At 37.9% G+C, this 14,906-nt stretch overlaps 1 protein-coding gene across 1 annotated transcript in view; it reads left to right on the plus strand.

Annotated features, from left to right (window-relative positions):
• Nucleotides 1-6,951, plus strand: part of KDSR (3-ketodihydrosphingosine reductase) — a 38,739-nt gene extending 31,788 nt beyond the window's left edge. Inside the window, exons 8-10 of the mRNA XM_058177714.1 lie at nucleotides 4,198-4,281; nucleotides 4,671-4,772; nucleotides 5,892-6,951. Of these exons, the coding sequence (XP_058033697.1) occupies nucleotides 4,198-4,281; nucleotides 4,671-4,772; nucleotides 5,892-6,002 (297 nt within the window). The 3' untranslated portion in view covers nucleotides 6,003-6,951. The remainder of the gene's footprint in view (nucleotides 1-4,197; nucleotides 4,282-4,670; nucleotides 4,773-5,891) is intronic.
• Nucleotides 6,952-14,906: the final 7,955 nt, after the last annotated feature.

The following is a 14,906-nucleotide window of genomic DNA, read 5'->3' on the forward strand; positions in this document are numbered from 1 at the left end:
ACTGCAGCCATCATAAAGCTGAGTCAGTTGTCAAGCATCCGAATATAAATCATGTGACCATGGGGATGCTGGAGTGGTCCTCAGTGTGAAAAATGGTGCTAAGTCACTTTTTTCAGTGCCCTTGTAACTTTGAATGGTCACTAAAGGAACTGCTGTACTTCTATACAGGTAGTCCTCGACTTGACAACAGTTCCTTTAGTGTCTGTTCAAAGTTAAAAGGGCATTGAAAAAAAGTGACATATGACCATTTTTCCCTTTTACAACCATTGCAGCATCCCCATAGTCCACATGATCGAAATTCAAACATTTGGCAACTGACTCATATTTATGACAGTTGCAGTGTCCCAGGATCACGTCTTCACCTTTTGTAACAAGAAAGATCGTAAAATGGGGCAAAACTCACTTAACAAATGTCTCAATTAGCAACAACAATTCTGGACTCAACTGTGGTCGTAAGTTGAGCACTTACACTAAAAAGTAAGACAGGTTTAAGAATTTGAAGGATGCAGTTTTTAAAGTTCCATACATTTTCTTGTTTATATTGATTTGCTAATACTGCCCTATTCCATTAGTCTCCAAGCAGTTATTTTGCAAATAAAGTGTGGGGAGTCAGTTTTTTGCTTCACAATCCAGCTGACCACAATTGCTATTTCTGTTCCCTCCCCATTATTTGGATGTGAAGAATATAACACACAATAACATAAACTTTAATAAAACAAGTACAGGTATGCTTTTTGCAATGTTGGAATGGTTCACAGATGAACTAGGTTATGCAATAGTACATTTTTAGTGTTTGAATTTGAAAAGATAACATTGCCAGGAGAAATCTTACCCTTCTACATGCTGGAAGCTGTGCACAGATCTGTGTGTATGGTGCATTCATATGCATGCATGCTCATCAAACCAAGTATCCCATTAGAACAGATTGTGCTTTTCAAGAGGGTATCTCTCGAAGCATTGATAAGTATCTTTAAAGCACTCCATGGCATAGGGCCGGGTTACTTACGGGACCGCCTACTGCCACCGATTGCCTCCCACCGACCCGTATGCTCTCACAGAGAGGGACTCCTTAGGGTGCCGTCCGCCAGGCAGTGCCGACTGGCAACACCCAGAGGAAGGGCTTTTTCTGTGGGGGCTCTCACCCTCTGGAACGAGCTTCCCCCAGGGTTGCGCCAACTTCCCGACCTCCGAACCTTCCGCCGCGAGCTTAAGACACATCTATTTATTTGCGCAGGGCTAGCCTAGGGTTTTTAGTTTTAAATTTAGTTTTAATGGGGTTTTGTACTATTTTAGTGATATTTTAATTTCGGCCTAATTAATAAGTTTTTTTAATTGTTGTTTTATTTGTATTATTCTTATGTTTTTAATTGGCTGTACACCGCCCTGAGTCCTTCGGGAGATAGGGCGGTATAAAAATTCAAATAAATAAATAAATAAATAATAAATAAGTTCCGCCTACATCTAGGATAGCATGTATCTCTCTCATTCTCTAGCTTATCTCTGGGTTATTCAGTTTTCTGTTTGGCAGAGATCCTAACCTACATAACTTTTGAAATATGTGCGATAGGATCTGTGAGAAGAAAACGGAAGTGGGTGTATTACAACACACTAAGTTGTATTTACATTACAAAGAAAACTACAGTCAACTTTAATTAAATGAGAGGGAGTGTTCTGTTGGGCATAAGGAAAGTTTAATGCAAACTGCTTTTCATGAAAAGGGAGCGGACAACCTGAGTTCTGCTGATCTTTGAAAGTTCACTGCATGGGACTTTCAGGAAAGAAATGGAGAACAGGAGAATCAATGATTATAGTGGAATGAAGGACTGACAAGTAGACTGGCTTTTTATATAGGTAGTCCTTGACTTATTACTGCTTACTTAGTGAATATTAAATGTTACAGTGGATTCCCCCCCCCATTTCTGCAGTCCCATTACCGCATTTTGGGCATTTGGCAACCAGCCCACATTTATGGCCATTTGCAGCATCCTGTAGTGACATAACTGCAATTTACGATGTTTTTGCCAAAAAGTGCCATTTGCTTTTATTTTCAGTAAAAATGCCCCATAGTGAACAATGGATTTGCTTAACAACCATGGTATTTTGCTTAATGACTGCTGCACAAAAAGATTATGAAATCAGTCAGTCACATGGTAACTCATTTTACAATTTCCATGGCTAATGGCTGTAAAGGCCAGACTCTATTGTAGTCATACTGTAAATCGAGGACTACCTGTAATTCCTCTGGTCAAGAACTTGCAATCACCCATACAGATGTTCCATACAGTTGCTTCTTGTGAAGAGATTGCAAGACAATGGTCTCTAGAGCAATGGCTCCCAACCTTTTGGGCACCAGGGACCGGTTCTGTGGAGAGAGGCTTTTCTGCAAACTGTTGTGACCCAGGCCCAAGTAGGAAACTCAGTTCGTAAAAAAAAAAAAACTAACTTTATTCGAACAGCTGAGAATTACTTCATTCCCAGCGTGGTTCAAGTCAAATTAAAGCAAATTCCTCCCAACACAAATTCCTCAGTCCTATCGCAAACTTTGGTCCAATTAGACAAACTGCCAAAGGTCTTTCTTGGCAAACGTTCAGAAGTCACAAAAATAAGTGCAAGATGTAGACGAAGCAGAAGACGAAGCTACCAACGTTGTTTTCCGGCAAAGCCCAAATGCTGTTACTGGTCTGATTTAAGCCTTATGGGAGGGGGCAATCATCTCTTGGCCCTACTGCCGAGTTGTCCTTTTTGCTTGAGCTGCTCTTGCCTTCTGGCAGCTCTTCTCATGCATGCATTAGAAACAGGCTCCTCCTGTTCTTCTGCCTCACTACTATCAGTCTCTGGATTCCATACCTCATTTCCCGATAGCCCTCATCGCTGTCCGGCTCCACAGGCTGCTGGCAGACCACAACACAAACCAGAAAGGACATGGTGCTCCCTGCATCCCGCAGATAGGGTTTCACTTGTTTACCAGGTCGAGTCCAGCCCATGGACTGGTGCTGGTCCATGGACCATGGGTTGGGGACCCCTGCTCAAGGAGATTTAGAGCTTTTGGAAATGAAGGAATATCCATCTTTTTCCTCAAACCATGTTTGGAAAGGACACTGAGTTCACTCACTTCCACATACTAATCACTTTCAGAAATTGCTTGTTAGCTACTTTTCAACTATTGGGATTGACAGGTTTGAAAGCACCAGGTACATTTCCATCAATCCTTAGGAAAAGAAATTTTAAATACAAGTTTTAAGGAGTGAGAAAAAATATTTCGGAATAAATAGCAAAGGGGTGATTAGAATTTGGAAAGTTACCTTCCCCATGGGAAAATGCTATTGATTAAAAAAAAAAAAGACGTGATAAAAGAGACTTTGAGTCTAAAGAGAATCAGAAAAAAAACTAAAAATTATAATTAAAAAAGGAAGAGATCCAGAAACAGAATAAACCAAAATACTCTTAACTTTGGAAGAATTCAAAGGTATTTGGGGAGAGTGCACTTAGAACTTTTAAGATTATCTTCCACCATAAAAACAGAATTTAAAAAGGCTACAGAAAAGGAATAGGTTTTATGTGCAAGATTGAGGTTCGAATGTGGATTTTAAAATGTCAGACCACAAGAATGATATGCAAAAAGTTGTTATATTGGATTTACAAGAAACCAATTGATGTCTTAACAATTAACAGGGATACAAGTGATAAATCAAAGAGTGACCTAGATTAACTTTTCTATATTGCATTTACAAAAGAGAGTTACATACATATAAATATGCACACACACACTATTTTTTTCTTTTTCTGCAATTTCTATTTTTTCTTTTTTCTTTTTAAATAAATTCATAGTTTTTAGTTTATGTTTTTAATTGTAAGGTTTAATAAGATTACTGTAACACATAAATGTTCTTTTTAAAAAAAAGAAATAACAAAGCTTGCCGAGTCGCAAAAAAGGAATTACCGGTATACCTGGGTGCAGATACATAATTATAGAAATGATCAGTGGGCACTATAAAACACTTCATTATTTTTAGTTTTACTCTCAGTAGCTACAAAAAAACAAATAATATATTTTAGGGTTTAGAGATATATACTGTTGGATCACTCTTGATGCATCTATTTTACTTAAGAGAAAGATTTCAGATGGGTGTTTTTTGTGGCTAATTTGTCAATACATTTATCTTTTATATACATATGATTTTTGTATTTCTGTTTAAGTTGTTAGAAACCAAGCTTATTTCAGAATCATCGTCAATCTGCCAACCTGACTACGTTGCCAAAATTATTGTTAAGGATGCTGTTGTAAGTAAAATATTGCATTTTTCCTGGATGAAAAAGCAAACGGGTGGATTATTAGTTGGGGAAAAACAAAACAATTGTACTTTTCAAAAAATTGATTCCATGCATAGTAACTTTTCTCTCCAAGTATTAAAATTGAAGATTTTAATACTACAATATTGAGTAGCATCAGAAATATAGTGTCTTATATTATTAAAAATAAAAGACACTCTGTTGCAAAGGGTATCAAAAGCTAAAATGGATATATAAAAATATAAAAGGAGAAATGAAGTTGGGGCAATACTATTTGTTATATATATATTATTTGTTCTTTTCCCCAAAGTTCTTCATATGATGATGGAATTATTTTGATAATCTATTGGTATTTTGTTTGGTTTTATGATTTCCCACAGCAAGGAAAATTTACTAGTTCATTTGGTGCTGATGGTCACATGCTGACAATATTGACTAATGGAATGGCCCCAGTTTCTTCCATTGCTGAAATCCTAGAGTCGGTAAGAAACAAAAATCAAGATAGAAGGATCGTTTTTGGAATTACTGTAATGTTTTGTATTGATCAAAGTTAATGATGGGGGTAAATCCTGTATTTATAGGGTTAGGATTGATCTTTTTCATAAAGTTCCATGAAACGTCCTCTTGGTTTTCTCTAATTTGAATCTTTTTCAAGTAGTAATTCATAGCTTACAGTGAAAGATAAGGGACTCCATTTATTCTTGATGGAATTAAATTAAAATTTATAAAATATGTGCTCATCCATTCTTGAGGCTATTTTTTTTTTTTAGCAACAACACCATCACTTAATTTAGAAACATAGAATATTTGGTCTTGTAGGCTAAGGCCTCTCCTCTCCACTTAAGAATTGTTCCATCCATCCCAGTGTCCTCCTGCATGAACAAACATGTATAGGAAAGAACCAAGTAGGTTAGTCAAGTATTTTTATCTGTACAAGAGAACAACTAAAAGAGTCGTGCACAGAGATAAAGGTATTACTTGGTATAATCTCTTCCGACTCACCAAGGAAATTGGGATTTAGATTAAGCTCTTGGACTTTCATTTCTCTATACCTGGTTTAATCAGTAAGAATTGTGAAATGCCTATTAGGCAAAATATGTCAAATTATATATTTGCTTTGGGTATAATGCAGGGGTGAAATGCTCCCGGTTTGGACCAGATCGCGCGATCCGGTAGCGATGGGCGGGTAGTTCGGAGAACCGGTAGCAAAAATCCCTGCCCCCTCCTGCCCACGCCTCGCTGTTCCTCTTCTCTGTCCCTGAAGCTCTCGGTGGCGATATAGCTGCAAATGGCCTTAAATGACTGCCGCAGCGCTTCAAAGGGCCGCACTACAGCTGATCAGTGCTGTAGGCGGCTAGTAGACCGGGGCCTCTATTTTTAAAGATGGTAGACCAGTGCGCTCCCAAGTTTTATATACTTTATTATTTTTATTATTTGTTATTGTTGTCCATGCCCATTCAGTCACCTGACCACCAAGCCACGCCCACAGAACCGGTAGGAAAAAAATTTAGATTTCACCCCTGGTATAATGAAATATGTGATTTTGGTATTTAAAACGAATAAAACTTAGGTTGAATTAAATGTGATTCTTTCTCTCACAGATTATGTTCCTGGGCCTTTTTCGCTTGCTCAGCCTGCATTTTATAGCAGGTTTTGACAGCATTGTTCGCCGTTGCATGAAAGAAAAAGAGAAATCTGAAAAGACAGACTGAAGTAGAACCACGCTTTGAACTGAAATCTGATTAGAAAGATGGATAATTTGTTGTTAAATAGGACCATGCTTGTGTGGTCTGAATATGCCTCATAGAAATATATATGCTGAAGTGATGGTAATCTTCAGTGGTGAAAGAAGGAAACAAATGAACAATTCCAGAAAAAGTGCTAATGAAGAAGACTGTTCTTTATTTTCTGTTATTTGAAATAATAAGATGTTGCCTTAGAAATGAATTTATGAAAGAGCAGAGCTTCAGAGTGCTCTTTTTGCTGGTAATTCTGCACAAATACATTGTTTTAGCAGTGTTGAAGTATTTGCTCAATGGTAAATTTTATCCAGAACTGGAGTAAACGACTTGGTTTCTTTCAGTTAATTGAGGACTACAATTCTCATAGATGATTGCCATTGTCCCTGCCGTTGCCCCCCCTTCCCCATCCCCCCCAAGCCTTGGAGAATGAAAGGTTGCCTGACCAAATCTAAAATACAATTTACATGTTTCTGTAATGTAAAAGACCGCTCAGCTGCCTCAGATCTAATCCTTATTTTGTAGCTTCCCAAAGTCTTGTCTGCCCATACTGACACTTTAAATAAACAAAATCTCTCTCTTTTTTTTTTTACAATTTAAATTGTAGTTAGTTATATGAAGAAGACTATATCAAATTGGAGAACTAACCTTTCATAGGACGGTTCCATTGGATTTAATACACCAGTCAAGAATTAGTAGGTTTCCTCCTATGAGTTCTTGGAACCTGGTCTAATAAAATAAGGTAATTTCTGCTCTTGAGTGCATAGTTTTGTGAAGTATTCTGTTTTATTAAGCGCTGTGCTAGGATGGCAGAATTTTATTAATATGTTCCAAAGTTCCCTGTGTGGAAACAATGAAGAATGTTGTAACTGTAACAAATCTTCGGGAAAAATGAAGGACTCACGACTCTCTGAGAAACTGAGATGTGTACGTGTGGTTTTTTTTCTATTTATGCCTTATGCCTGTGATAGCGAACCTATAACACACGTGCCCAAGATGGCACACAGAGCCATCTTTCCGGGCACGTGAGCTGTCGCCCAACTCACCTGCAGCTGGGCATGCGCACGTGTCCCAGCTGGTGTTCGGGCCTCCAGTGCGTATGCGTGCAATTCAGGGGATCCAGCTGGTCTTCAGATCTCTCCTGCAAATGCATGCATGCAAAAGTACTTGCAAGCAGCGCACATATGTGTAGATGGCATTCGTGTGTGTGCAATGTGAACGTGAAAACCACATGCATGCACAGATGTTGCAATTGTGCGCACAGCGCACGGGAGCCGCACAAAACCTTAATGTGTGCACAGATGCTGTGATTGCATGCGCAGCGCAAAAACCGTGCGTATGTGCAGATGGTGCTCAAGGGGGAGGAGCCGCACAGATAGCATCCCAAGAGCACAAAGTGCGTACCTGTTCGGCACTCGGTGAATAAAAGGTTCGCCACCACTGCCTTATGCCTTGACTATAAATAAAACAGAAGTAATGTGTTGGTATAACTATAAGCATTGTCTGTAATTTAATTCATGCTTATTCTTTGCCAATTGAGATGGGCTTACATTGTATAATGCAAATGGAAATTATTAAATTGTATGCTTGATACTCTTAAACATTGCACAAGAACACGCTTGGGTTAATCCCGTGTGGTAACGTCACTTGCGATATTATCTTAAGGTTTTAAACATAGGATGTCAACATTTAATATTTTTAAAAAGCTTTCAGTGAAGCAATCCCCAACTTTTCCGCCTCTGCAGACCGGTAGTGGGGGGCAAGAGGAAGTTTTTGTGTGCACAACCTAATTCCACGTGTGCAGAAATGATGCTTTCCGCATTCATCTGCCGTTTGCACAGCCAGTTCTCAACGCGCTACAAACCTATGCTGGTCTATGGACTGGGGGTTCGGGACCCCTGGTTTAGCGAACTTTTGTTGCATATACTCTTATTGGTGCCAATTGTTTCTTGATTTGAACAGTTTCATAAATAATTTCTGCTATATCTGTCATTTCCAAATACCTTGGTATATTTGTTACATGCTTAATAGAAAAAGTTTATACGATCCAAAAGCCTTCCGTTGTCATGTTAAACATGATAAAAATAAAGGGAGGGTTGATGACAAAGAAGAGCTCACATTTTTAATGTTACTTTGAGGAAATTTTGTGGGCCATGACAGTTCAATTGCTGTTCAGGTCCATTACTGAGTCTTATAAATGTTAATAACATTTTAAATCATTATACCCAATTCAATTAAACAACCACTCATACATTCTCAGGTTTGTTTTGTTTTTGTACACAAGCACAAAACTCTGTGTGTGCATCTGGAAATTTATTATCCAGATACAAAGACTTGTTTATTTGGCCAACTGAGTTGCTAATTTGAAAGGATGGAAATAGTATAATCATGGTCTTCATAAGCCCTGTACAATATATTCTTTAAGTTTAAACTTGAAACTTCAAATTTCTCTCCCATAAGTTTCAGATAAACTGTATAGGAAAGCAACTATGTTTTTGTTAGAATGTTTTAATTGGAGCTGTTAAATTAGAACCTGTTAACCTAATTGCTATACTGACCTTGTGCCAGAGTAGGTACAAGTAGCTATAGAAGACCACAGAAGCTAGTAAACAAGGCACTTGATTCAGCATTGAATTCTCAGTTCTGTAAAAGATGTTAGATATACCATAAACAGTTCAAAGAAGCAAGACTCATTTGCATTTCTCCATAAGAACATGTGATAAACTTGCTGAAACCGATGAGTTTTTTGTAAGATCATTTATGGATGGATTAGCTTCTCCACTGTTGACCTCAAATCAGTTACTTCATTTCTTCAACCTAAACCAAAAAAGTTTTGTTATTTTCAAATTCCCCTCTAAATAGTTCTAACTGGCTTTAACCTTACTTAAAATTATGGCTCATATTTTATAAAAATAGAGGTTTTAAAGGAGACAATAGGTCATATATAAATGTATACTGTGAAAAATGTTATGCACTTTTAATAATGTTGACTACCGCTAAAATCCATTAGTGTTAGCTTTTTGCTGTGGCAGAGTTGTTATACATTTTAATATTTTGTATTTTATTAAATTTAAAAAAAAACCTACATTCCTCTGTGCCTTTCTTCGAATGGTTCAACTTGTTTTCCCAATCCTGCTGTGTAAATGTGTTTTTATTAATGGCTGTCATAGTAGTAAGGACTTAGGATACTTTCCTTATTTCTAAAGAGATTTTTAAAATGAAGTTCTGAGAGGAAGTGGGGACCACTGGAGGGCTCCTCCTCTCTCATTTCTGCCATGAAAAATACGGCGAAGGAATTTATGAGCCTTGTTCGCTGAGCTTAGCAGACAGAGGAGATTGAAATGCATTAGATCCCATCTTAGAATCCCAAGTACTATGGTGATAAATGGGTGGAGACGTCTTCTAGATTGCTGACCAAAAGTAAACTGCTGGGACAGATCCCGCTGGGAGCAATGCAATAATTAATTGATTAATGTGACCTCTATTCTGCTGTGCTCATACTTTTCTAATCATCTAACACGTTATGATACTAATCACATTTTTAAACATCTTAACATTTTTTTAAGAAGGTATGAAACATTTCATTGCATAGCAGTTGGGATCAAATCTCTTTAAACCATTTTTCTTGTTGGAAATCAACTCTTCCAATTATTTCCAGTAATCTAAGGGAGTTGAATTTTGGTAGGAAAATATTTTATATGATAGAATAGATTTTTTTTTATTGGCCAAGTGTGATTGGACACACAAGGAATCTGTCTTGGTATGCTCTCAGTGTACATAAAAGAAAACATACCTTCATCAAGGTACAACACTTATAACACTTAATGATAATCATAGGGTACAAATTTAACGCTTAATGATACAACACTTAATGTTAGTCATAGGCTACAAATAAGCAATCAGGATAAATCATAAGGACATAAGCAAAAAAAGTTACAGTTATAAGTGGAAGGAGATGGATGATGGGAACGATGAGAAGATTAATAGTAGTGCAGATTTAGTAAATAGTTTGACAGTGTTGAGAGAATTATTTGTTTAGCAGAGTGATGGCGTTCTGGAAAAAACTGTTCTTGGGTCTAGTTGTTCCGGTGTGCAGTGCTCTATAGTGTCGTTTTGAAGGTAGGAGTTGAAACAGTTTAATGTCCAGGATCCGAGGAATCTGTAAATATTTTTACAGCCCTCTTTTTGACTCGTGCAGTATACAGGTCCTCAATGGAAGACAGGTTGGTAGCAATAGTTTTTTCTGCAGTTCTAATTATCCTCTGAAGTCTGTGTCTGGTTGGGTTGCAGAACCAAACCAGACAGTTATACAGGTGCAGATGACAGACTTATAGTTCCTCTGTAGAACTGGATTAGCAGTTCCTTGGGCAGTTTGAGCTTTCTGAGTTGGCAAAGAAAGAACATTCTTTGTTGTCCTTTTTTGATGACGTTTTTGATGTTAGCTGTCCATTTTAGATCTTGCGATATAGTAGAACCTAGAAATTTGAAGGTTTCTACTGTTGACCCTGTGTTATCTAGTATTGTGAGAGGTGGAGATATGGAAGAGTTTATCCTAAAGTCTACCACCATTTCTATGGTTTTGAGTGTGTTCAGTTCCAGATTGTTCTGGTCGCATCATGAGGCTAGTCGTTCAACTTCCCGTCTATATGCGGATTCATCATTGTCTCGAATGAGACCGATCACTGTTGTGTCATCTGCAAACTTCAGTAGTTTGACAGATGGATCGTTGGAAATGCAGTCATTGGTGTACAGAGAGAGGTGGGGAGAGCACACAGCCTTGTGGGGGCCTGTGCTAATTGTACAGGTATCTGATGTGATTCTGCTTAGCTTCACCTGCTGCTTCCTGTTTGTTAGGAAGCTTGTGATCCACTTACAACTCTGTTCAGGTACCTGTAGCTGGTTTAGCTTAGTTAGAAGAGTGTCTGGAATGAAGGTATTAAATGCTGAGCTAAAGTCTACAAAGAGTACCCTTGCATAGGTCTTTGGAGATTCAAGATGTTGTAGGATGTAGTGCAGAGCCATATTAACAGCATCATCTGTTGATCTATTTGCTTGGTATGCAAATTGCAAAGGGTCTAACAACGGATCCGTGATGGTTTTCAAGTGGGACAGCACTAGCCTTTCAAAGGTTTTCATGACTACAGATGTTAGAGCAACTGGTCTGTAGTCATTTAGTTCCTTGATGGTGGGCTTCTTCAGTACTGGGATGATAGTAGAGCATTTGAAGCAAGAAGGAACATAGCACATCTCTAGTGATTTATTGAAGATATGGGTGAAGATGGGGACCAATTGGTCAGCACAGACTTTTAAGTAAGAAGGGGTTATCTTGTCTGGGCCTGGCACTTTTCCTGGCTTTTATCTGTGAAATAGGTCTTGCACTTCCTTTTATGTGATCACTAGGGGTTGTGAATCCAATGGGATGGGGTGAGTTGTAGAAGGCTTAGCTGTTGTTGGTGTGTCTGAGATGGGGGTTGTGGAGATAGGTGGCTGTAGTTTCCTTTCAAACCTGCAGTAAAACACGTTCAGGTCATCTGCCAGTTGTTGATTTCCTTCAGCTTGGGAAGGAGGTTTGCCGTAGCCGGTGATATTTTTAAGAGTTTCCACATGTTTGCTGGTTCATTTGTTGAGAACTGATTCTTTAGCTTTTCAGAGTAGCTTCTTTTTGCTGCTCTGATGTCCCTTGTTAATATATTTCTGGCCTGATTGTACAGCATTTTATCACCTTTTCTGTAGTCTTCCTCTTTGGAATGACGTAGCTGCTTAAGTTTAGCTGTGAACCAAGGTTTGTTGTTGCTGTGTATTCACAAGTTCCTTGTCAGTACACATAGGTCTTCACAAAAGCTGACATATGATGTTACAGTATCTGTGAATTCATCCAGGTCTGCAGAGGTATCTTCAAAAATATTCCAATCAGTGCAGTCAAAGCAAGCCTGCAGCTTTAATTTTACCTCCTCAATCCAGGTCTTCATTGATTTGATTGTTGGTTTTGTGGTTTTAAGTCTTTGCCTGTAAGCAGGTACAAGGTGAATCATGCAATGATCAGAGTGTCCTACAGCTGCTCGTGGTAAAGACCGATAAGCATCTTTTAGTGTTGTGTAGCAATGGTCTAAAGTATTCTTGCCTCTAGTGGGACAATTGACATGCTGAAAGTATTTTGGTAGCTCTTTCCTTAAGTTTGTCTTGTTTAGATCTCCCAAAATAATAGCCAGTGAATCGTATTTGGCTTCAGCCTCCACAATTTGGTCAGCTAGTTCATAATGCCTTGTTTACAACAGGCTTGGGGTGGGACATAAACAGCAATTAGAAGAAATGAGGAAAATTCACGAGGCGAATAGTATGGTTTGCAGTTGATAATGAAATTTTTGTCTCCAAATTGTGATTCCCAGTTAAGGGAATCAGCTGCCTCTCTTTATTTTATAGGGAAAAGAAAATGACACTGTCCTATGCCAGCTTTTAGTTTGCTCACAATAGTGAAAAATTGGCAGATACAACTCCACAAGCCTCATACCATGGCTAGATGCACTGCCTCCTCTTAATTTTTTTTCTACAGTGATGCTAAGAATTGAATTGTGATTGAATTATAAAGTCACATGAGAAATCTCATAGATAAGATGCACTGGCATTTTTATATATTCTCCCTTTCCTTAACATTTCTTTGCTCATACAATTAAAAAAAATATTATTTTAGCTTTTATTTTAGAAAGCAGGAGATCACATGTGTACCACAAGTAGACAAAATTTGATGATGAGTTGGCAGTTTTAAAAACCCAGCCACATTTTAAGCACTGATTTCAATTACATTTAGACAGCAGAAATCCAAGTAATTGTTAAAGGTAAAGGTTTCCCTCGCACATATGTGTTAGTCATTCCCGACCCTAGGGGGCAGTGCCCATCTCTGTTTCAAAGCTGAAGAGCCAGCAGTGTCCAAAGACGTCTTCTGGTCATGTGGACGGCATGACTAAATTCCAAAGGCGCACGGAACGCTGTTACCTTCCCACCAAGGCGGTCCCTATTTTTCTACTTGCATTTTTTGAACTGCTAGGTTGTCAGAAGCTGGGACAAGTAACGGGAGCTCACCCGTTATGCAGCACTTGTTAATTGTTAGCGGTAAAGTGATGGACAAAATTTGGCTATGAAGCTGAGACAGAATAACTCTTGTACTGGCAGACACTTTTTTTTGTAAAAGTGTTTCTTTGATCAAGGGTTCAATACATTATAAGATAATATTGAGGTAGACTTCTGATGTGATTCAGTGTTCTGCCACTAATTTGGATCAATTCCCTGATCCAAAATAAGTTTCAAGTGACATATATTCAGAGAGCAGAACATATTTTAATAGATATTTGAATAGACTTAATAGATTCTAAATGATTCTAATAGCCAGTGATGGCGAACCTTCTAGGCAGAGTGCCCAAACCGGAAGCCGCACGAGCCAGAAAACCCGACAACCAGCTAGCCGGCGTGCATACGCACCTCGGAAACCTAATGACCAGCTGGCTGAGCTTGGGTGTGCCCACAGAGAGGGCTTTGCATTCCACCTCCTCAAACCCATAATTACATGTGGTATGATTAAAAGCTGAACACGAACATTGAGGAAGTATAGTGATATTGTAATTTAAGAGACCAGGTTTTTATTTTGAGGTTTTTATATATTATTGTCTTCAGAGTTAAGAACAGGAAAATTTGGTTTTAGGATTCAGCAAGTAACCCTTCAAATTGCTGTGACTGGAAAGATGTTCAGATTGTTCAATTTCTTCCATTTTCTTCCATTTTCATACACTATTCAAATGCTCATTTTTAAATTTTTGATTATAATATATCGCTAGATCTAAAGTAGTGTATTTACTGCATATTTTTCCCCAAAACGTAATTACAGCACGTTTTCAAAATTAACGTGGAAGATGTTACAGAGGGGTTTGTAGGAGTAGTCTTACGTTTGGTTGTCTTCAATATTGTATTTAGGTCTCAAATGCTGAAATGGAGAGAATCCTTACCAAATTTGCAAATAATACAAAAATGGCCAGGATGGATGCTATACCCTTAAAAGATAGGATCAAGCTCAAATGACAGAATTGTTAGAGGAATCCAAAGTCTGCTGAGACAAAAATAAATTTAAACTTCTTTCCAAAAGAATAAAATAGAGAGTAACGGAAGATAACGCTGAATAATAGAATAAACACATCATATCTAGGCACGTGCAGTAGATAACAGAAATTCTGTTCCCAGATCAGGTTACCTTCTGAATTCAGCAGGCAATGGTTTGCCCTAAGCAGACTGAAATTTAGGTTTAGAAGACAAAGCTTTTACTCACTTCTTCTTTTTGGTGTCTCCTAAGGATTTATAGCAAGTACAGACAAAGAAATTAATTAATTAATGAAGGACAGACAGTTATGCCAATTGACATGTCTTGTTTCAGTAGAATTAAAATACTAATTCCACTAAAACTAATACAGGACGCCTGTCCCCAAGGGGTTTTAAATGACTAAACAGGTTCCTTGGATTCGTTAAAAAGCATCTGACAAAGATGAAAGCAGCTGCATTTCTTTGAAAATATTTCCTTTGCCGCTGGGAAAATCTTAAAATTAATTCAGAGTGGCATAGCTAAATAATTTTAGATCAGGGAAATAGTGATTTCACGCATACCCGTTAGATATCTTTAGGTTGTATTTGAGAATAAGCATGCTTTCATGCAGGAAATATATTTCAAGAGAAAAAAAATAAGACAACTTATCTGCCCAATAACTTTTAAGAATTTTTTAAAAGTGATATTCGACATAATATTAGTACAATAGGTATCGGGATATTTTGTCAAACCCTATATTGGTGGTCAGTTTGCTCTAGTGATTAAGGCACCAGGACAGAAATCAGTAAACTGAG

Source organism: Ahaetulla prasina, chromosome 3, assembly GCF_028640845.1.
Source record: "Ahaetulla prasina isolate Xishuangbanna chromosome 3, ASM2864084v1, whole genome shotgun sequence".
Classification (NCBI taxonomy): Eukaryota; Metazoa; Chordata; class Lepidosauria; order Squamata; family Colubridae; genus Ahaetulla; species Ahaetulla prasina.